The sequence below is a fragment of the Urocampus carinirostris genome, chromosome 14, assembly GCF_059441175.1.
Source record: "Urocampus carinirostris isolate Australia breed hairy pipefish chromosome 14, RoL_Ucar_1.0, whole genome shotgun sequence".
Lineage (NCBI taxonomy): Eukaryota > Metazoa > Chordata > Actinopteri > Syngnathiformes > Syngnathidae > Urocampus > Urocampus carinirostris.
Window position 1 is genome coordinate 1440106 of NC_142362.1, and position 22250 is coordinate 1462355.

The window sequence follows — 22250 nt, forward strand, 5'->3', positions numbered from 1 at the left end:
TATTATAAAAAATTTGAATCTTTGCATTGATTAAATTAATAATAAAGAGAAAAAATATAAATGCAAAATTAATGAATGGGGGTTTATATATCATTAAATTAAAAATACAAAAACAACAATTTTTTTTAAAATATTAAACAAAAAGTTATATGGGTAATTACATTTTAAAAAATAAAATAAAAATATATTTAAAAAGAAAGAAAAAAGAAAAACATATGTACATAATCAAATTATGAAAAAAAAGAAGTAATGATTACATGTATATATACATACAGTATAAATAAAAAAACATGATAAAATATAAAAAGATAAAGAAAAAATCTCTTTAAAACGATTTCAATACAAAGATATATTTAAGATTTATGGATAAATACGTTAAGACGTTTAAATAAAACTATATCAAATGAATAGAAAAATACATAACATTGATTAAAGACAAATATCAATATAAAATAAACCAATGAAAAAAACATATAAATGAACACATTGGTAGATGCAAAATTCTAAAGCCCATCTGCCATTTTTTCCTCAGGTCTGGAAGACTACACAAAACGCTACGGACCTGGTCTCCAAAGAGTTCTGAAGTCCTCGGGACCTGTGCCGGACTTCCTCGCTGAGGACGCCAAGATTATCGTTGGGGTACATATCTGAAGCAAAAAACTAAAAATATTTTAGATACAAGTACTTATGTCTGCATATTTCGTCTGTCTAGGTTTTTTTGCCCACATCGATTATTGACAACATTTAATCTTTCAAAGACTGAAATACCGTATTTTCCGCACTATAAGGTGCACCGGATTATAAGACGCGTGCCCCCAAAAATAGTCTTTTGTGATACCCTAGTACAGGGGTGTCAAACTCATTTGAACTCGGGGGCCACACGATAGAACAAACATTCTCTCGGGGGCCGGACTAGACGATTAGAGAGAAAGAGAGAAGAGTAAAGCGAGGGAGAGAGAGAGAGTGAAAGAGAGAAGGGGATACATTTGACTACAAAGGATTTTATACGATCAAATACAAATTACATTTAAATGCAAAAGATATTCACTGGCTGAGCTGTGGGGCGAGGTCAATGCAACCTCGTAAAGAATGATGTTTACAGGAACAGCGGGGAACTGGGACCAAGGGCTGTTAAGATAATCAGCACTTCTCGACGCAGACAGCCCTGGTGAGGTAGAAACGCTCGGGGATGTTTTGACCATTTCAGACATCGAGGCGAGGGGGTTTTCCTGGCACGCCCATGGGAGGAGCCGGCACACCAGCTTGCGGAAAAAACGTGGGAAGAGGAGGAAAGGCAGAAGATCGAGGAAGATAGAGAGAGGAGGCTTGACGGAGACTCGAGCGACACTAATTCGGCTAATTCGATGGAGTTCACTTAGTTTAATTGTTTAAGAAATTAAATCTGCCCACGTGTGAAAATGTCGGCATTCGAAAACCACTTTAAATGTTTCTCAAAGGCAAAACAGTTACCATACACGGTATCATTTAATTTAAACACATTTTCAATTGAAGCAACAGTATTCTCCGGTATATACCGTAAGGGGAACTTTTACATTTCTGGTCAATTGAGGGTTTTTGGTGCGCCTTATAGTCTGGAAAATACGGTAATTGAGCTGGATTTGTTTTGCAGGAGATGTGCAAACTGATCCCCAACGACGAGCATCATTTGTCAGAGCGCCGGCAGCGGCGAGACCAACTTCTTATGGGCCTGGCCCGCCTCAAGAAGGACCAGGGACCGAATCCGGACCACTAAACCCGTCGCTAAAATTCGCCTCAACAAACATCCAATCTGACATTGACTGAATTCACCAGATTTTGATAAACTTATTCAAAAGAAGAAAAGCGTATTGATATATAAATTCAGGGGTTTGTACGGGTGCTAGAAATCCTTGAAAATGCTAGAATTTTCACGTGTTTTCAAGGGTTGAAAAATGCCTGGATTTTGGATGTCGTGCTTGTGAATGCTTGAAATCTTTTCCGTGTTTCTCAACATGTTAGCTGAAAAACAATGCCATTGCATTTCTGCTTTTTTCTTCTTCCTCTTGATTAACGGCAACTAGTATGAGTTTGTATGATATTGTCCTGTGAAGTGTCATTGCCCCCCTAGGAAGGCAGGTGCATGCTACACCTCACTAGGGAATTATCAAATGTGTATTAATGCTAGGATTTAGGAATGCGACTAACAATTATTTTCACAATCGATGAATCGTTCGATCTTTGATTAATAAATGAATCAGATTTCCCAAAGACATTTAAAATGTCCTCCTCCTCATTCAAATATCAAAGTTTGGGACGGACGGGAAAAAAAAACTAAAACCTCAGCATATTCTATAATATCAAACAATAATCAAAAATCAAAGTACATGCAAAATATATACAAATATATGCTATACACCTGCCAATATATGAGATACTCTTTTCCTACCTGTCACGATTGCCATGGCGCCCAATTGGCCCCGCCCGTGTGGCGCCAGCTGCGGCTCGTTGACAGATTGGCTTGCCTTCTATTTAAGCTCAGTGCTCTCACTCGACCTTTGTCAGTCTGTCAACGAACCTCTGCCCCGAAAGACGTGGGTTTTGACTCTGTCCTGTTCCCTGCCTGTGTTTCCTGTCCGGTATTGTTCCTGTCTAGTTTCGATATCCAGTTTTGATATCAATCCCGTCTGTCCCGTCCTGTCCGGTATCGCTCCATCAGTCCGATATCTGCTTGAGCAATTGGTATCGATCTGGCTTCCTGTCATTCCACGCCAGACTGCTGCCTTACGTCTTCCGCCCAACGATCGCCGAATCACTGGCGTTTGGGTTAACGTGCATGACGTCCCCATTTTCTGTAATATAAAAGCTTGTGTGAGAAACATCGCGCTTTTGGGTTCTCCTCCTGTTCTGGTTATTGACACTACCACCTTTTTTAAAGATCATTTTATATTTGTACTTATAATTTAAAAGAAAAAAGAAAGCAATACAGTTCATTCTATGTGTAACAAAATTTGTATCCGCAAAAAAAATGTCAAAAATGTAAACCCACTATTCAAAACAAATTTGTTTTTGGTATATATAGTATGCTAAAGAATCTGGAGTTAAACATGTCTTTATTATTAATAACTTTAGTTTTTTTATTGACTTATTTCCAGATTGAGTTTCCTCAGAATTTCTGCAGCACTTTCTGTTCTCTTTGAAAAGGGTTCACTTTGTTTCATGATGATATCGTCAAACACTACAAAGTTGAAACTTTCATGACAATTTTGTTTAGAATGATCTTCACACAAAAAAAGATGTATAAAAAACACAGAAGGAAAAGAGGGACAAAAAAGGGAGAATAAGAAAAATGGGCAAAAGAAAGGGGGAAACATGCAAAAAAAGGAAAACGGAGAAAAAGGAAAGAAAGAACATCAGAGAATTAGACAAAAAGGTAAAAAAATCAATTTTCTATCTTTTTTTCCCTTTTCATTCTTCCATTTTTTTCTTTTTTGTAATTTTCCTTTTCTATTTTTTTCTTCGGTTTTCACCTTTTCTCTTATTTCTTATTTTTTTCATACATTTTGTTTCTCTTTTTGGTTCTTTTTTTCTTCGTTTCTCTCTTCTTATTTCTTCTCTTTTTAAACCAAAAAGGTGCGTTTTGGTCACTCGGAGTCCCCGCATTTTGTCTTTTTCCATTGTGCTTTCAGCACCTGTTTTCAAAGACACAACAGAAAAAAATAATACACAAGGTCCCCTGTACTCCAATTATCATCCTGGGGGCCGCAATTCGCCTCCGGGCCGTGAGTTTAAGACCCCTGATCCACCTACTGATATGGACGAGTGTGACGGTTACACAGCAGATCGAAGGAAGAAAGCAACTTTATTGCACAATGGCATCATTTTTTAAAAGATCAAATTGGACAATATTCTGCGGCACACGGGCAGCACGGCGGGGCAGTGGTTAGCGCGTGTGCGGCACAGTTCTGAGGTCATGGGTTCAAATCCAGCTACTTTGGGGGCGGCAGTAGCTCAGGAGGTAGAGCGATCGTTTTAGGATTAAGGGATCCCAGTTCGAATCCCGGCTTGTCCGTGTTACATGTCGAAGTGTCCTTGGGTAAGACATTGAACCCCCAATTACCCCCAATAAGCAGGTTAGCGCCTTACATGGCTGCACAGATCACGGCCGCTATTGGGAAATGTGAAGCACACTGTAAAGCGCTTTGGGAAGTCATTGACTTGAAAAGCGCTATATAAATGCCGATCATTTCATTTCATTTTACTAGACTTCCTGTGCGGAGTTTGTATGTTCTCCCCGTGCTTGCGTGGGTTTCCTCCGGGCACTCCGGTGATAGGTTGGTCGTTTTGGTTGTAACATTTCTCAGAATTCACTGTGTGAATATAACTTGTTTTTATATTCCTAAATATAGAAACAATCTTTCACACACACACACACACACACACATGAAGTAACGTTTCAATAATCAGTCTAATTGCATCTCTTGTACGTTTATCAGTCTTGTACTCTTTTATTTTGAAGTCGCATTTCCGGTGTATTTTTCTGTTTCCTGTGTGAATAAAGTTAACTACACACACGGGAGGGGCCAGGGCTGCCGAGGTCGTGGCCCATCCGGGACAGTGCTCTTCCGCTTGGGAAATGTATTTACCTTAATGCTTGTTTTTATTTGAGTAATTCTGCCAACATAGAGTTTATACAAGTTTTAACTTTAACACCAGTTTCCTCCCACATTCCAAAAACATGCATTTCAGGTGAATTGGCCGGTCCAAATTGTCCCTGGGTGTGAATAAATGCCCTCTGATTGGCTGGCAAGCAGTTGAGGGTGTCCCCTACCCACTGCCCGAGGATAGCTGGGATGGGCTCCGGCACCCCCGCGACCCTACTGAGGATAAGCGGTGCAGATAATGAATGGATCTGCGACAAGGTCTCGCGGGACACTGGTGTGCCCCGGCACACAGGTTGAAAGACCCCGCTTTACAAGACTAGTGTGTGTCCATTGTGTGTGTGTCTTAAGCTCCGCCCACTCCTCACATGTCGATGAGTGGGAGAAGTTTGGTACGTATTTGCTTGAAGATTTTCCTCCGAAGAGCACGTCGCTTATCTGCTCTACTATAGCTTGGATTTCGTTCCATTGGTTGAACTGACTTTTTTAAATGCGCCCAATCGAAGGACTACTTTTGACGGGAGATAATTGATTTCTTCGATTGTAACTGGATTCGATCAACACAGGTGAGGTCACAAACGTGTCATCGTTTAAATAGGAAATAGGAAAAAGTTTAGAATGGAAATAGGTTTGCAAGAATTCGAAGAAATGTGTGTCACAAATCTGGGAAATACCTCTACTTACGAATTGAATTGCTTGTAGGAGTCGCTTTGTAACCTTAAACATTTGTAAGTAGAGACGCCTTTTCAATGGAAATGCATGAATCCGTTCTAAGTCTCGCAAAAGTATGTTTTTTTAAAGAAATCAAAAAGAGCAGCAGAACCAGTGTCTAAAACTCATGAGAAAAAGTTAGCGGTCTGAAAAGTTGCCTGGCCCATTTTTCACAACTTGAAACGCAAAAAGACGACTCATCGCAAAAAAAAAATACATTGTTACAAATTACTAAGGATTGATCATCAGAATATATAACAGAACAACACTTTAAAACTCCTCTTTCCACGATGCTTTTAATGTATGTTTACGTTTTGTAGCGTCATCAATTTTGTTAGCTTCTTTTGAATGAGGTTTTGCTTTGATTCTGAACCACTTCTCCATTTTTCTTGCGTTCTCTGTGCATCTACTTTGGAAAATGATATGCGAAGGCACGACCTTATAACGCTAGGGAAAGTCCGGAAGCACAAAGTTATTCGACGCGGGCTTCCGATTGGCTGCCGAGTATGCAAATTGCCTCACGAACCGAAATTCCGAAATTTCCAAACCGAACGAAGATTTCGAAATCGGAATAAAGCAAATGTTTGATTTGAAAAAAACAAAACACTGAAAATTAAAAACAGGCAGACGTTATTTCAGACACCGATCAGAACATGAAACAAGTCCGATAAATATGATGCAAAATCAGTTTTTTTTATTTTTAACGCTCCAAAAAAACTCAAGTTACTACGGTCGTTGGGATCATTCGGATAAATGTATGTGGGTTCGGGGTTGAGAGTGTTTTTACGCATACGCTTACGGTTTCCTTTGATCGTAGGATGAAAATGGTGAAAGTAGGAAAAGCAGCGTTTCAAACACAGTCCAAATGGCAACCCAAACCAACAAAAAAAAGAAAGAAGAGTTTATTCCAGCACATCTAAGCTAAACAGGCTGCAATGATGATTTCCGACAGAAGATGGCGTCAGCAAGTAGGATTTTCGAAGTGACAATGAAAATATGAATCATTGCGAGACAAAAAAAAACGGATGTGTGTGATTCAAAACTGCATGAATAATATTTGTGTATAAAAACTAAATAAATAAACGATACAGGAATTGAATGAAAGTCAAAATTTGCATTATTGTTTTGCCGATACGACAGCGCCATCTAGTGGCTTTTATTTTTAAGTGCAGCGCGTTCTACAAAGTGGGAGAAAACTCAACCAAACGACAAACAGTGAAGACAAAAAAGTTACTTTTTAAAAATGACAGTTTGTAATATTTAGTGCCTCCTAGTGGTAGAAAAAAACCTTTCATATAGAAAAAGAAAAACATGGATTTGAATACGAGGTAAAAACACATGAACTATAGATAGTTAGATAGATGTCTAGATAGATAGATGTCTAGATCACAGGTGTCAAACAGGCGGCCCGCGGGCCAGATCAGGCCCGCTAAGGGATTGAATCCGGCCCACGAGACAAAACTCAGAGAAGCCCAAGAGAAAAACAAACAGCAGGTTGAAATATGTCCACTTGATGTTGCCAAAGCCAGGTGCCTCAAACAAAGATACTGTACTTGTATTTATTTCTCTCTCTCTCTCTCTCTCTCTCTCTTTTTCTACCCCTTTTCTCCCACTCTGTCGCTGTCTCTTTCACTCTCTGTGTCTCTCTTTTCTCTTCCTTGTTGCTCTTTGTCTCTTTCTCTCTCTGTGTCTTTTTAACTTCCTTTTTTCCCTTTTCTTTTTCTCTCTTCATACCCTTTGCGCTTTCTTTTCTTTTTTCTCTCCTTCTGTCTTTCTATTTCTCTTTGGATGTCTTTCTTCCTCTCCCTTTCTTTTCCCGCTCTCTCACGACATTTTATCTTTGTTTCTGACGCTCTCTCCCTCTCTCTCTTTTACTTTCTTTGTCCCGCCCTCTCTCCTTTTCCCTCCCTCTTTCTCTTATTTCTTTATCTCTTTTTCTTTAATCTACTCGTCCGGCCCCCGACAGAAGTTTGTTCTATCGTGTGGCCCCCCGAGTTAAAATGAGTTTGACACCCCTGGTCTAGATAGATAGATAGATGTCTAGATAGATGTCTAGATGTCTAGATAGATAGAAAAATAGATAGAGATACTTTATTCATCCCCGTAGGAAAATTCACAATAATAATAAGTAATAATAATAATAGATTTATAATAATAAATTCACACTTCCCATCATACCAATGTTAATCTTTATAAAAAATCATAGGTTGAGAAATGTGTATTTCTTTAACATAGTGAAATCCATATATCATAGTTGACGCCATGTTTGTTTGACGTCTTTTGCTGCTACGCTGTGCTCTCGGCACTGGTTTTTATTTGTATGAGACAACGGTGCCGTCTAGTTGTCAAATATTACGCGCTGGGGCTTCAAATGACAACTCAGAAAATGGTTGAGAAGCACTGGCTTAAAAGGATGTTTCATTTGACTATCTTTACTATCTGCGAATCTCCGTGTATACTAGGCAAGCCTTTTTCGACCCTGACACACGCATGTCCCGTTTTTTGCTCCTGTTTGTCTCCCGCTACGACCTGTTTTGATCCAGACCGCGTCGGCTTATGACTTGCTTAGGACCCCGACCATGTCTTGCTCTCCCAGTCCCGGCTACCGACGAGTTTTCCGCCCCTGACACTGCCATTGCTCGCTACGGAACATCCACTTCCGTGTTCGGATCACAATCCGAGTACAAGAGCGACTTGCTTTCCGCGCCCAGCGACACCTGATCGTGGGCGCAGCCCTTGCTCTCTTTCAATAAAACTTGTGGTAAATGTCACGCAAGTGGGTCCTGTTTCTGTTCCGGTTCTGTCAATGATAAGAAAAACATTGTCGATTTTGGAAACTTGATCATTTAAGCTTCAAAAACCAAAAAGATGAAACCGGTGCCAAGTATTAATTTCCAACATTTTTTTTAATTACTTTTATTGTTAAAATAAGACGTTTTTGTAAACTTTCCCTCTACAGTTTTTTATGTAATTTTTTTGTTTGTTCATGATCTAAATCAGTTGTCATTACACTTTTAAGTTGCGGAGTGCATTTGGTTAAAAACTTTGGCAGAATGGGCGAGCCAAGAGGGGAAACAATGTTAAGTCTACTAGTGATCCCAAGAGCCAAGAAGAAATCCGCAGGTTCCAGAGCAGAACGCAGATCCCGCCTGCAACCTCAGTGGAACTGTTTAAATCTAGGCTTAAAACACACTTAGATTCCATAGCTTATAAATGACTTAGATTTCATGTTGACGATGTCTGTTTGCATGTATGTTTGAGTTTTCCCTTGCCCTCATGTCGGTTTTAGATCAGGCATAGTGTCATAACAGTCTGTAGCCTGTAATCGTCTGTACAGCCCTTCGAGACGTCACGAAAAACGGGACTTGACAATCTTTGTATCATCTCCTACGAGTCTCGATCCAATAACAACGCATGAGGGTGGGAAAAGATTAAATATACATGCAGACATTTGTATGTGCATGTTCAATTCAACATTTCAATTCAAATTAATTTATTGATAGACCGTTTCATCACATTTTTTTCTAAAAATAGTAATAGTAATATATCACACCCCTTTTTAAGCACAAAATATGATCATTTATATTTAAGGCTTGGCATTTGATATATACCTTGATAAACAAATACATGATGAAAATGAATGGATGAGTGATAAGTTGATTCTGTCTCATATTGAACACTTGCTGAGGATATTTCATGGGATGCCACTTTTGGCTTATCGTGCACTGTTGTTAGTTGTTTTGACTATTATATTCTTGTCACTACCGGCCTACCATGCCCCTGTTCTTTGATTCCACACCCTAAGAGTGGATCTGCTTCTGTAACCTAGGAGATTTTATCAAAAGAAAGTGCTCAAGACAGGACCTTTAGAACAGGTTGGACTTTCTTTTCAGAAAGCTTCTGTCCCTTCTTCTCCTTGCAAGTTCAAAATCCATTGATGACTTCTCTCCTTATTTTGCGGATCTACTAAAGTTTAAACTTAGCAAATAGGGTTCAAGGGACACTGGAGAAGAGAGTAGTAGTAGTGGCAGGCCTGATTAAAAAGCCTGATGGGTCATATGTGTCCTAGCGCTGTGAAAAAGTCTCCTGCCCCTTACTGAATTCTGTGGTTTTTGCATATTTATCACTCACAGAGATTTCAGATTTCTGTTTTGTATTTCAGCTTTGGTTCGGCTTTGCGTGTATCTAAACAGGATCGGTGTCGATAAAAATCGTTCAAACTTCATATTGTTAGAATATGATATAATGAAATTGTGAATGTATTTAATTGCTGTTAAAAGTGTCGATAAAAACTCGTATTGTTGGGATATGATATAATGAAATTGTGTGTTTAATTGCTGTTAAAAATGTCGGAAAAAAATGTTAAAATGTCATATTTTCAGATATAACAAAATTGTGAATATGCTTAATTGCTGTTAAAATTGTCGAGAAAAATTGTTCAAACCTCACATTGTTTATTTGCTGTTAATAGTCTCAATAAAATTGTTCAAACCAAAAAAAACAAAAAAAAACAGGATCAATCGTAAGTTTTGTACAAGATGGAAAAAATTTTCATGCAATTAAGTTTGTCTCTGAGCCATAGGTACTCATAGAAAGAACCATATCTGGCTCGCAAGCCATAGGTTCCCGACCCCTGGTATGTCGTATAGTATATGTCATATATGAAGGAATAGGTACAGTGACTAAAACGTCAGAATATGATGTCCGGGGATGAGACGGCGTTGTTGCAGACCTGCAGAGTCCGGGTCCCGTTGAAAGTAATCCAAGTAAAATAGTGTATATTTCCAAAGGCAAGGGTGGGAAAAATATATATCCACTATTGTCCGCCGTGTCCACAAACAGATCTTTACCGGTCCCCACTTCCCGTCAGCCCGCGTTTGTTACGCCCCTTCTTTTTAATTCGCCCGTCCAAGACATATCAGAGTAAGTGTCCAAAATAAATACATGACAAAAATATACAGTTGCAAATACATATTATACATGGTTACACATATTTACAAAGAAAGACGATACACCGAGAGAGTTTTCAAAGCTTTAGTAATTATAATATAACTTTCATCCGGGCAGTTAATGGTAGCAACACGCTAGGAACACGCTCGCAACACAGTAAACGGGTCTGTTAAAAAAACATACCGTACTTGTAAAAATCACGGTAAACCATCCTCATCTTCCTCCTTAGAACTGAAGCCATCAAAGTCGTCTTCCTCAGTGTCGGAAAGAAACTTTGTCATATAGACGTCGTCCCACGCTCTCATCCACTCCTGATTCTGTGCCCTCCTCTCCGTCACGCAGCAGACCGGCTTTTCGGAACCCGTTGGTGATGGTGCATTTTTTGATGCTGCCGCACGCTTTCAGGATCCACTGGCAGACTTGCGAAAAAGTTGCCTTTCACATGCGGCCAATTTTAGTGAAGTTGCAGTCTTCCTCGGCGCATATATTCCACCGGTCTAAATCTTACCTTTTGTACTCGAGCGCCGCTGGCGGCCGTTAGAAAAATGACATAAATTGGCCGCATCGCTGAATAAGCCGCAGGGTTGAACGTTTGGGAAAAAAGTAGCGGCTCATAGTCCGGAATTTACGGTACACGGCGGGTCGGACATGTGTTCTATTCTATTGTATTCTGCCGAAAAGAAATATTGAAGTGTGGTTATGGTTGTCGTCCCTCAGGGCAATCATGTCGTGGAGCGCCCTCTACGCCATGCTGGGCGGCGTCAACAAGCACTCCACCAGCCTGGGCAAGATCTGGCTCTCGGTCCTGTTCATCTTCCGCATCACCATCCTGGTGCTGGCGGCCGAGAGCGTCTGGGGCGACGAGCAGTCCGACTTCACATGCAACACGCAGCAGCCGGGCTGCAAGAACGTCTGCTACGACCACTTCTTCCCCGTCTCGCACATCCGCCTGTGGTGCCTGCAGCTGGTCTTCGTTTCCACCCCGGCACTCCTGGTGGCCATGCACGTGGCCTACCGCAAGCACGGCGATAAACGCCGCATGCCCGGGGCCGGGGAAGCCGAGCTGGAGACGCTCAGGCGCCGCCGGCTCCCCATTACCGGCACGCTTTGGTGGACCTACACCTGCAGCCTTTTCTTCCGCCTGATCTTCGAGGGCGGCTTCATGTACGCCCTTTACTTCGTCTACGGCGGCTTCCGCATGCCCAGGCTGGTCAAGTGCGAGCAGTGGCCTTGCCCCAACAAGGTGGACTGCTTCATCTCCAGGCCCACCGAGAAGACCGTCTTCACCATCTTCATGGTGGCCTCCTCCTCCACCTGTATGGTGCTCAACGTGGCCGAGCTGGGCTACCTGGTGGGCAAGGCGCTGCTGCGTTGCACCGGACGCCGCCCCGACAGGAACGCCGTGTACAACCACAAGGGGGCGGCGCCGCACGAAAACGCCGACGCGCAGAACAAGAAGAACCAGATGCTCATCTCCGCGCCTTCCTCCGACTCGTCCGTGCGCAAGACCGTGTGTTGAAGGAGGACCGGGACGAGTCCTAGAGCTGAAGGAGGACCGGGACGAGTCCGGGAGCTTCCTTTTCCCAAAAACTGGATGCGTCAGTCGTCTCGGATTCATCGTTACGCGACGCTTATTTCACTTTAAGCAGGGGTGTCAAACTCAACAAAATCATCGGCTCTTCTCTGCCCTGTCATTATTGTTCATTGCATTGTTGCATTCACGACAAAGGTCTCCTACGTCAGGGGTGTCAAAGTCATTTGAACTCAGGGGGCCAGACCATAGAACAAACATTCTGTCGGGGGCCGGACTCGTAGATGAAAGAGAAAGAAAAAGAGAGATAAAGAAATAAGAGAAAGAGGGAGGGAAAAGGAGAGAGGGCGGGACAAAGAAAGAAAAAGAGAGAGGGCGAGAGCGTGAGAAACAAGAGAGATAAAAAGTCGCGAGAGAGGGGGAAAAGAAAGGGAGAGGAAGAAAGACATCCAAAGAGAAATAGAAAGACAGGAGGAGAGGAAAAAAAGAAAAGAAAGCGCAAAGGGTAGAAAGAGAGAAAGAGAAAAGAGAAAGCTAAAAGACACAGATAAAGAAACAAAGAGCAACAAAGGAAGAGAAAAAGAGAGACACAGAGAGTGAAAGAAAAGGGGTGGAAAAAAAGATAGAGAGAGATAGAGAGAGAGAAATGAATACAAGTACAGTGTCTTTGTTCAAGGCACCTGGCTTTGGCAACATCAAGTGGACATATTTCAACCTGCAGCTTGTTTTTCTCTTGCGCTTCTCTGAGTGTTGTCCCGTGGGCCGCCTGTTTGTCACCTGTGCTTTAAGCTAACAAAAAGGGTTCAAATCAATAGCCCGGGTTTGTGGTCATTTGCAAGGTTGTCGTCGAAAATGTCAAATGTGTTGAAAATGCAGATCCCATAAATATAAAAACAAACTAAAATTTAGTAACAAAAATTGAATCATTAACAGAACAAAACAACGAAGAGTACCAAGATATCAAAGCTACCCCAACACAGACTTCAGATACCTGCTACATTATGTTGAAACACTAACTAGATCTAAATGAGCAAAACATGAAATAAAAAAGATGCAGCATCTGTTGGAACACAGGTGTCGAAGAGGCGGCCCGCGGGCCGGATCAGGCCCGCTAGGGGATTGGATCCGGCCCGCGAGACAACGCTCAGAGAAGCGCAAGAGAAAGAGAGCTGTAGGTTGAAATAGGTCCACTTGTTGTTGCCAAAGCCAGGTGCCTCTCACAAACGCTGCAGTTGTATTTCTCTCTCTCTCTCTCTCTCTTTCACTCTCCCTGTCTCTTTTTCTATTTCTTTGTTCCTTTTTATCTCTTTCTCTCTACGTCTTTTTACTGTCTATTGCTCTCTCTTCATTTTTTTCTTTTACTCTTTTTCTCTCTCTCTCTCTTTTGCTTTCCCCCTCCGTCTTTCCCCTTTCTCTCCTCTTTTTCTCTCTTTCTATTTCTCTTTGGATTTCATTCTTTCTCTTTCTTTCCCCCTCTCTCACTATTTCTGTTTTTATCTCTTGTTTCTCACATTCTCTCTCTCTCTCTCTCTCTCTCTCTCTCTTTTTGTCCCACCCTCTCTACCTTTCTTTCCCTATCTTTCTCTAATTTCTTTCTCTCTTTTTTCTTTCTCTCTAATCTACTAAACCGGCCCCCGAGAGAATGTTTGTTCTTTCGTGTGGCCCCCGAGCTTAAATGACTTTGACACCCCTGTGTTGGAATAACAACCGTTTCTAGCGAAACTAAACATGAAAAGAAAACGACACGGGAAACATTCCCACACCTGGCCATCAACTAGAGTGCCATGACAAAAAAAACATGAAATATCATGAATCAAGAACACACCCTAACTACACAAAACATGAAAGGAAGAAGACACAAGAAATATTACCAAACGTTGACTTCAACTAGAGTGCCATGACAAAAAGACCATGAAATATCATGCTGGATCAAGAACACGCCCTAACTACACAAAACATGAAAGGAAGAAGACACAAGATGTTAAAACTGTATCAAGAGCTCATTTTTTAAAAACCCTGAAAGACAAAAACACATGATGTGTAAGAACACAAACAAACTAACTGAACAACACCACAAAGTAGACAAATACCGGCGAGTTCTAACTGAACAAAACACAAAAGTGAGAGGACGCAGGGGAAAAAACGCGTGGATAGAAAAACAACATATTGTTCCAACGCCAAACCGTTGTAACAGAACAAAACATGAAAGTCAGATTATTTTCCTGCTTGTGGACAACAACTAAGATGCGATTAAAGACAATGAATTATAGTTCAGGCATACTAACTAACTGTAACTGAACAAAATTGTGAAAACAAAAAGCAGAATGTTAGGACACTGACTCTCTACTATCAACAAAAAGTAGGACGACAGAAGCTGTCTTTATCTAGAGCTCTTTTTTTTAAAAAAACCCTGAAAGACAAAAACACATGATGTGTAAGAACACAAACAAACTAACTGAACAACACCACAAAGAAGACAAACCAAGATGTTCTCAAAATATCGACTAATTCTAACTGAACAAAACCAAAAAGTGAGAGGACAGAGGGAAAATACACGTGGATAGAAAAACAACATATTGTTCCAACACCAAACCGTTGTAACAGAACAAAACATGAAAGACGGATAACATTTCTGCTCGTGGGCAACAACTAAGATGCAATTAATGACAATTAATACTTTCTTGTCGGATGGAACAGTAATCGAAGCCGGGCCGCGACGGTGGGAACACCGAATCCTCACCACTGGACCACAAGTGGACATAGGAAAAGGCAGTCGATTTGATCTCATTATCACACTATTTTTAGTCATGGTACCAAAGACGAATGTTAATTTTATCGTGCTTTTCACGTTATACAAAGACATTACATTTTACATTTACACTGCTTATAATACAATGGAACAGGAAAGTCCAAAGTCCGGACCCGGGGACCAGGACCCACTTGCGTTCGTTTTTTCTCAGTTTTATTTAGAAGGAGGAAAAGGCTTGCACCCACGATCCGGTGATTGTCGATCACGGGGAGCAGATCGCCAGGAACGCGGAAGTGGTATTCCGTGGCGGAGTCGAAGCGGAAAAAACAGATCAGTATCCGGGACGGTGGAGCAAAAAATGTAAACGAGTTCAGAAAAGGGGTCGGAGCCGGGAATCAATCAGAAAACAGGACAGGAGAGAGTCAGGGTCGAAAAGGGCTTGCCTAGCGTGGGCTGAGGTTCGCAGACGGACTGACAATGGGTGACAGGAAGACGGGGGTTTGAAAAGAGATGAGCAGCCAATCGGTGTCCGAGGAAGTTGGCGCCAAATGCTGACTACAACAAGCTAACTACAAACAAACGCTGTGAAAAGGTGAAGCAACCGGAAGCTGTTTTAACGGCACAGCAGGGCTTTTTCACGAGACCCCGCGAGTCAAATGAAAATGCCTCAAAGGCGAGCTACGAGGTTAGGACTTTTTTCAAAAGTTTGGACAACCCTGAATAGAAGAACAGAATAGAGCGGCACATGCTGATCATAGATCTAGCTTCTTCATTTTGCTCTAAAAATCTACAAGCTTGATGCATTTGTATTAAAAAGGTAGAACGTTTTCTTCTGGACCGTCCTAAACTCTCCACAGAAGTCTCACAAAATTCTATTGAAAACACTGTAGTGACTGTGAGCAAATTAGGTTTTTTTTTAATAGATAAATTGTAAATATAGCAGAGATGGGCTCCAGCACCCCCGCGGCCCTACTGAGGATAAGCGGTGCAGATAATGAATGGATGGATGGAAATTGTAAAGAATATCCATTTTTTCAACTCAAACTTGATACTTTTACATCAAAGATGTTATTTGATTGTGCTACTGTTGAACAAATATCAAAAATACATAAATGTCGGCACATGCTGACATTTTTAACAACATATTAAAAGTTTTCTAACTTAATTCAAGAAATAAAAAGCACACAAATAGATGTCGTTTACGTATTTTACCTTTTGGGAGACTAGATTCACAAAAACATACAAAGTACCATGCTTACTCCATCGCTAATTCCCCTCTATTTACAAGTTTTGCTCATACGTAGCTTCCCAGAAGCATAGACTTACACTATTCATGGACGGATGCAACTGTTGCATTTTCATTTATCTGTACTACAATTTCACTGCTGCTTTGGGGCATCAAAATATCCCGGATGATGAAAAATGTGCACGCGGATTTTGTTACGCTATTACATTGACACGTGGTTCCTTTTTCACAGAAATTAACTTAATGCAGGCGGTTATGGTAAGGATTACCTGCCAAAATCGAGTGACACTGTATTAGGTTGGTTATCGGTGATGATTTTCCACAAAAAGAAATTGTTTATCTAATAGCTCCAAAGGAGTACAAAATGCTATGCCTTGTAACAACGGAGTGGTGTTCCTCAGGGGAGCGGTCGAGGTCCACTCAATTTTCTGTCGTGACAAAAGGAATGTGTCCTAATACTTTAGAAATGCCGTTTTTTGGGAAAAGTAAAACTCCTGCTGCAATTGATTGAATTCCACTTGAAGTGACTGTTGAAGATTTGTGCTTGAAGAAAAAGTCATGTGACTGATTTATTTATTAACTCCTGCGTGATGTTCTTTATTCGGTCGCAGCGGAGTGATTTTCAAGATTTTTACTGACATCGAGTTTATGTACTTTTGTTGTTACAGAGATTGTGTAGCCTATTTACTCGCTTAAAACTTTTTTTGCAGCTTTTTGTGAAATGAAAATCAAGTATGACGAATATATGACAAGAAATAAATCATTTGTTCTTGGTTTGAAATATGTTTGTGTGTTTAAAGTGATAGAATAATTTAAAATATAAAAATTGAATCAGATAAAGGGATTACCTTTGAAGAACCGGAAGAGGAATATCACCTGCGCATACTGGATCGAGTAGATGCTTGTAGAGCAATGCCTCCCCTTAGCGGAAATCAGAGGAACTGCAAAAATAAAAAGTCAAGTCATGTTTACAGTATCACAAAAAGTCTCAAATGGCTGCTCTTTTGTAGTATACTGTAGTTTTATTTAAATAGTATTGCTGCTGTAGTATTTCCATAGTAGTATATACTTAGCATTTCTGTTGTATTTCTGTAGTATTCTTGTAACATTTCCATATTTCATATTACTGTAGTATAGTTGTATTATTTTTGTAGTATTTCTGTCATAATATTTTGGTAGTAGTATTTTTTGTAATGTTACTGTAGTTTTTTGTAGTATTTCTGCAGGAGTATTTCCATAGTAGTAATTTTGTAGTATTTCTGTCATAATATTTTGGTAGTAGTATTTTGTAGCATTTCCATAGTTACTTTTACCGTAGTATAGTTGTATTATTTTTGTAGTATTTCTGTCTAAATATTTTGGTAGTAGTATTTTTGTAATGTTACTGTAGTTTTATTGTAGTATTCCTGCAGGTGTATTTCCATAGTAGTATTTTTTGTAGTATTTCTGACATAATATTTTGGTAGTAATATTTTTGTAATGTTACTGTAGTTTTTTGTAGTAATTCTGAAGGAGTATTTCCATAGAAGTATTTTTGTAGTATTTCTGTCATAATATTTTGGTAGTAGTATTTTGTAGCATTTCCATAGTTACTTTTACCGTAGTATAGTTGTATTATTTTTGTAGTATTTCTGTCTAAATATTTTGGTAGTAGTATTTTTGTAATGTTACTGTAGTTTTTTTGTAGTATTTCTGCAGGAGTATTTCCATAGAAGTATTTTTGTAGTATTTCTGTCATAATATTTTGGTAGTAGTATTTTTGTAATGGTACTGTAGTTTTTTTGTAGTCTTTCTGCAGGAGTATTTCCATTGTAGTAATTTTGGAGTATTTCTGTGGTATTTTTGTAGTATTTCTGTCATAATATTTTGGTAGTAGTATTTTTGTAGCATTTCTGTCATGATATTTTGGTCATAGTATTTTTGTAATGTTACTGTTGGTTTTGTAGTATTTCAGCAGGAGTATTTCCGTAGTAGTATTTCTGTGGTATGTTTGTACTATTTCTGTCATAATATTTTGGGAGTAGTATTTTTGAAGTATTTCTGTCATAATATTTTGGGAGTAGTATTTTTGTAATGTTACTATAGTTTTTTTGGAGTATTTCTGCAGGAGTATTCCCATAGTAGTATTTTTGTAGTATTTCTGTCATAATATTTTGGTAGTAGTATTTTCGTCATAATATTTTGGTAGTCGTATTTTTATACTATTGCTGTAGTGTTATGTTTGTAGTATTTCTATAGAGGTATTTTTGAGGTATTACAATAGTTGTTCAGCTGTATTTTGTCTCATAATATTTCTGTAGAAGTATTTTTGTTTTTCAATTATAGTACCACTGTAGTTGTGTTGCCTCTCCATTTCACTAATAGTATTTCCTGAAGCACTTCCATGTATAATAGAGTATCTATAAATAAAGGTTCCTTTTTGGGAACGCAACTCCCGTGAAAAACGAGGGATTATTGTAATTAGATGTACAACAAAGATCAAAGATGATTAATGAATAAAAGAATAAATAAATAAAAAGTTTTATAAATAAAGAAACGATTGTTTCAGGTTTAAACTGAATGAATGAAATAATACCGTGTTTTTCGAACGATAAGGCGCACCCATAAACCCAAATTGGGCAGAAATTTCAGAGTTCGTACGGTTGCTTGAAACCCTTGAAAGTGCTTGAATTTAAATGTTACGTTTTCGAAGTCAAACTCTCAGTGTATTGAAAAAAATGTTTAGATTTAGAAATTTGCCAAGCTCATTTACCTTTATGTTTACTTTTTATTTCAGTGACCTCGGAAATAAAAATGCGTAATTGTGCTAAGCTAGCGTCTTAAAACGGAATAAATGTGTCCAACTAACACGAAAATATGAACAAGTCAGCCACTTTGAACATAAAGTATCGCAAACCAGACTAAAATCCTTTAAAAAGCACACAAAATGGAGTTAATTGCGGTAAATTGGTTAAAAATTGATTAAAATGACTACCTTCGAAGACCGGAAGTGACATTTTAACCTCTAAATTTCGGAAAACGTAAATATCATTGGAGGGCGCTGCTGCCACCTAGTGGGCATCGGAGGAACTGCTGGATGTAAAAGTGTTAAACTTGTGTAAAACTTCAGTAAATCTATTTAAAATGAATTACAATGGTAGTAATATAACATTTTGTTTAGATTTTATTTTTTTATTTTTTATTAAGTATTTTGTGAAATGAAAAACAAGAGAAATCTTATCTCTAAAGACCGGAAGTAATACTGCCTGACAGTGGACACTACGGGAACTAATTAATTAAAACAAAACTTAAGAACTCAAGTCGTGCTTTTTTGTGTATTCTTTAATCACTTAAAGTCACAAAAGTATGTTCAGACTATTATTAAACCATCTTTGAACTGAAAATAAAGGGAATTTCATCTCTGAAGACCGGAAATAGATCTGATCTTCGCAGGGCGATACTGCCTCTTAGTGGCTATTGAAGGAACTGCCAATTTCAAAACAACACTTGTCAAGTCAAGTCATGATTATTTGTATAGCCCTTAATCACAAGAAGACTCAAATTTGTCTAAAATTTACCTTGCAGGTCCATCTACTCTCCAGACCACCCTTTCCCCAGCCACTTCATCCAGCGAGATCCTGAGAAGTTCCCAGGCTAGCTTAGAGACATTGTCTCTCAAGCTTGTCCAGGGGCTTCCAGCTGGTGGTACATATCTGGAACACCTCCTGAGGGAGGCGTCCAGGAGGCATCCTCATCAGATGCCCGAGCCACCTCAACTGGCTCCTCTCCATGCAGATGAGCAGCGGCTCCACACTGAGTCGCTCCCGGATTATCGAGCTTCTCACATCTCTAAGGGAGAGCCCAGCTACCCCCTGAAGGAAACTTATTTCAGCCGCTTGTATCTGGAGTCATGTTCTTTCAGTCATGATCCACAGTTAATAACCATAGGTGAGGGAAGAAAAGTAGATCCTCGGCTCCTTCTTCACCAAGACGGTCTGGTACAGAGTCTACACGATGGCAGACGCTGCACTGATCGTCTGTCGATCTCCCGTTCCATCCTACTCTCACTCATGAACAAGACCCCGAGATACATGAACTCCTCCACTAGGGGAAGGATCACACACCTGACCAGAGCATGCCACCCTTTTCTGGCTGAGAACCATGGTCTCGGACTTGGAAGCAAGCGCTGATCTTTATCCCGGCCGCTTCACACTCTGCTGCGAACTGCTACTGTAGGAGCTGAAGATCACAGCTTGAGGCACTCCTGAAGCACCCCACACATCGCTCCATGTCAAAGGCCTTCTCTTAAGTCCACAAAACACATGTGGACTGGATAGGTAAACGTCCACGCACCTGCAGAGAGTGTAGAGCTAGTCCACTGTTCCACAGACTTTATGAAACCCACACTGCTCTTCTTGGATCCTGAAAGCCCCATCTCTTAGTACCTTGAATAGACCTTACCAGGGAGACTGGAATGTGTGATACCCCTTTAGTTGGTACACACTCTCTGGTCCCCCTTTCATGAAAAGGGGAACCACCACCCCAGTCTGCCAGTCCATAGATCCTCTCCTTATTTTGTGAGTCAACCATGGCACGGCACAACATCTAGAGCCTTAATGAACTCCGGGCGGATCTCAGTAACCCCTGGGGCCTTGCCACCGAGGAGCTTTTAGACCACCTCAGTGACTTCAACCCAAGAGAGATAGGAGAGCCTACCTGGAAGTCTCCAGGCTCTGCTTCTTCAGAGGAAGACATCTTGGTGGGATTAAGGAGGTCTTCGTAGTAGCCAGGTCGAGGTCAGCAAGGCCCCATCTTGACTATACGCAGAGTAGACGACACACCACTTCCACCCTGAGATGATGGTTGGACCAGAATTTCCTCGAAGCTGTTCCCAAGTCTCACCAAACTCCCTCTGTGTCTGAGTTTTTAACCTAGGTTCTTCACCGGTGACCCTACCCAAACAACATAGCTCCTGAAGGATTTTATACATTTGACTATAAACGATTTCATACGATTGAATACAAGTTACATTTATTTAATACAAGATTTTCACCGACTGGGCTTTAGTTCAATAACAAGACAGGCTGTTCGAAATGCATAATATTTTGTCTAGGGGATTTTGATAACAGGTCTCTGACGCAGGACAGCAGGCGTTGTTTTGAGGAAGCCAGACATCATGACGCTAGTCTATGAGATTGTGAAGCCAACGTCGGGCTTCCTTGGCACGCCCATGGGAGGAGCCGGCACACCATTATGCGGGGAGAAGATGGCCAATAGGAAAAAGCTAGAGGGCTTCAGAAGAAGGTTTCACACAGACTCCAACGTCACTTCGGCCGTCTTAGATGGAGTACACTTAGTTAAATTGTTAGGGAAAATAAATCTGCCCCTGTGTGGAAATGTCGGCTTCCTGATCATTTTTAGGTTGTGTTTGGTTAATGGAGTCAAATCACTCATTCGATCAATTTGGTAAACGCTACATTTTGATGTTTAATTCCCAACACTCCTTAGGATCATTGGGACACACAAACTCCGCCATGATGGTAAGGTAGCAGATCATATTATTTCTTCTTCAGACTTAGCAACATGCTAAGCTAATTTGAAGGCGCCTACACGCCATTTTCATGGCCTGGTATCAGCTTTCCGCACAGGTCTTTTTTTAGCGAGTGTCTAATCGCGCTTGAATTGTCACCTCCCTTAAATAACCACAGGAACCTTGTCTTTGTCCTCTGTTCCAAAAATAAAAGAAGAGGGCAAAAGTCATTTCATCTTTAACAACATCGATTATATAACGTTAGTTGTTTATTTTACAACCCGGCATTTATTTGAAGATTTAAAACGAAATATTGTAATTTCACTTGATTTCCTTCGTATCTATTAATTCATTTTCAATGTATTCTGTGTAAATGATTTTAATTTGACAACGGAAGTCATCTGTCAGCGATTTTATCGACTCGGGGAGGAAGGTGCGCTAGTTGTTGACAGTTCCCACACCGTCAGCGACACCCAAATGCACCACCAAACTCGACAGCTTTTTTTTAAATGTATTTTTTTCCCCTTTGAGTTTTTGTTTGGTTGATTAATTTTATCTTAACACATTTAAATAATAATACATTTCCGTCTGTTATCCGTTTTTTTCACTTAAGGCTCGACGAACTTTATAGGGAAGTGGGTGTGAGGGCGCAAAGATGACTGGAAATAGTTCCCACACTGGCAGCGATGCCTGAACGCACTATAAAACTAAACACTAGCTTTTTAACGAATAAATTCGGGTTTTTTTTTATCAGAAAAATAATTGTATTTAATCACATTTTATTACATGAAAAATAATTCGTACAATTCTGTGTTTTTTTCAATTAGGGTTAGTGGAAGGCGGTTATGCGTACCCACTGTTCTAACAACCGCAGTGACGCCTGAACACATTGCCGAACTAAATAGTTTTTATTTTAT

The 22250-nt window shown here is 40.1% G+C and overlaps 2 protein-coding genes across 2 annotated transcripts in view; both read left to right on the plus strand.

Annotated features, from left to right (window-relative positions):
• Positions 1-2249, plus strand: part of cryl1 (crystallin, lambda 1) — a 32802-nt gene extending 30553 nt beyond the window's left edge. The window contains exons 8-9 of the mRNA XM_088353332.1: positions 533-639; positions 1631-2249. Coding sequence (XP_088209458.1) covers positions 533-639; positions 1631-1753 — 230 coding nt within the window. The 3' untranslated portion in view covers positions 1754-2249. The remainder of the gene's footprint in view (positions 1-532; positions 640-1630) is intronic.
• Positions 2250-5077: 2828 nt separating this feature from the next.
• gjb8 (gap junction protein beta 8) lies at positions 5078-11817 on the plus strand. The gene is made up of 2 exons (XM_088352428.1): positions 5078-5203; positions 11016-11817. The coding sequence occupies exon 2, from the start codon at positions 11023-11025 to the stop codon at positions 11815-11817; it is 795 nt and encodes a 264-aa protein (XP_088208554.1). The 5' UTR covers positions 5078-5203; positions 11016-11022.
• The last annotated feature ends 10433 nt before the right edge of the window (positions 11818-22250 follow it).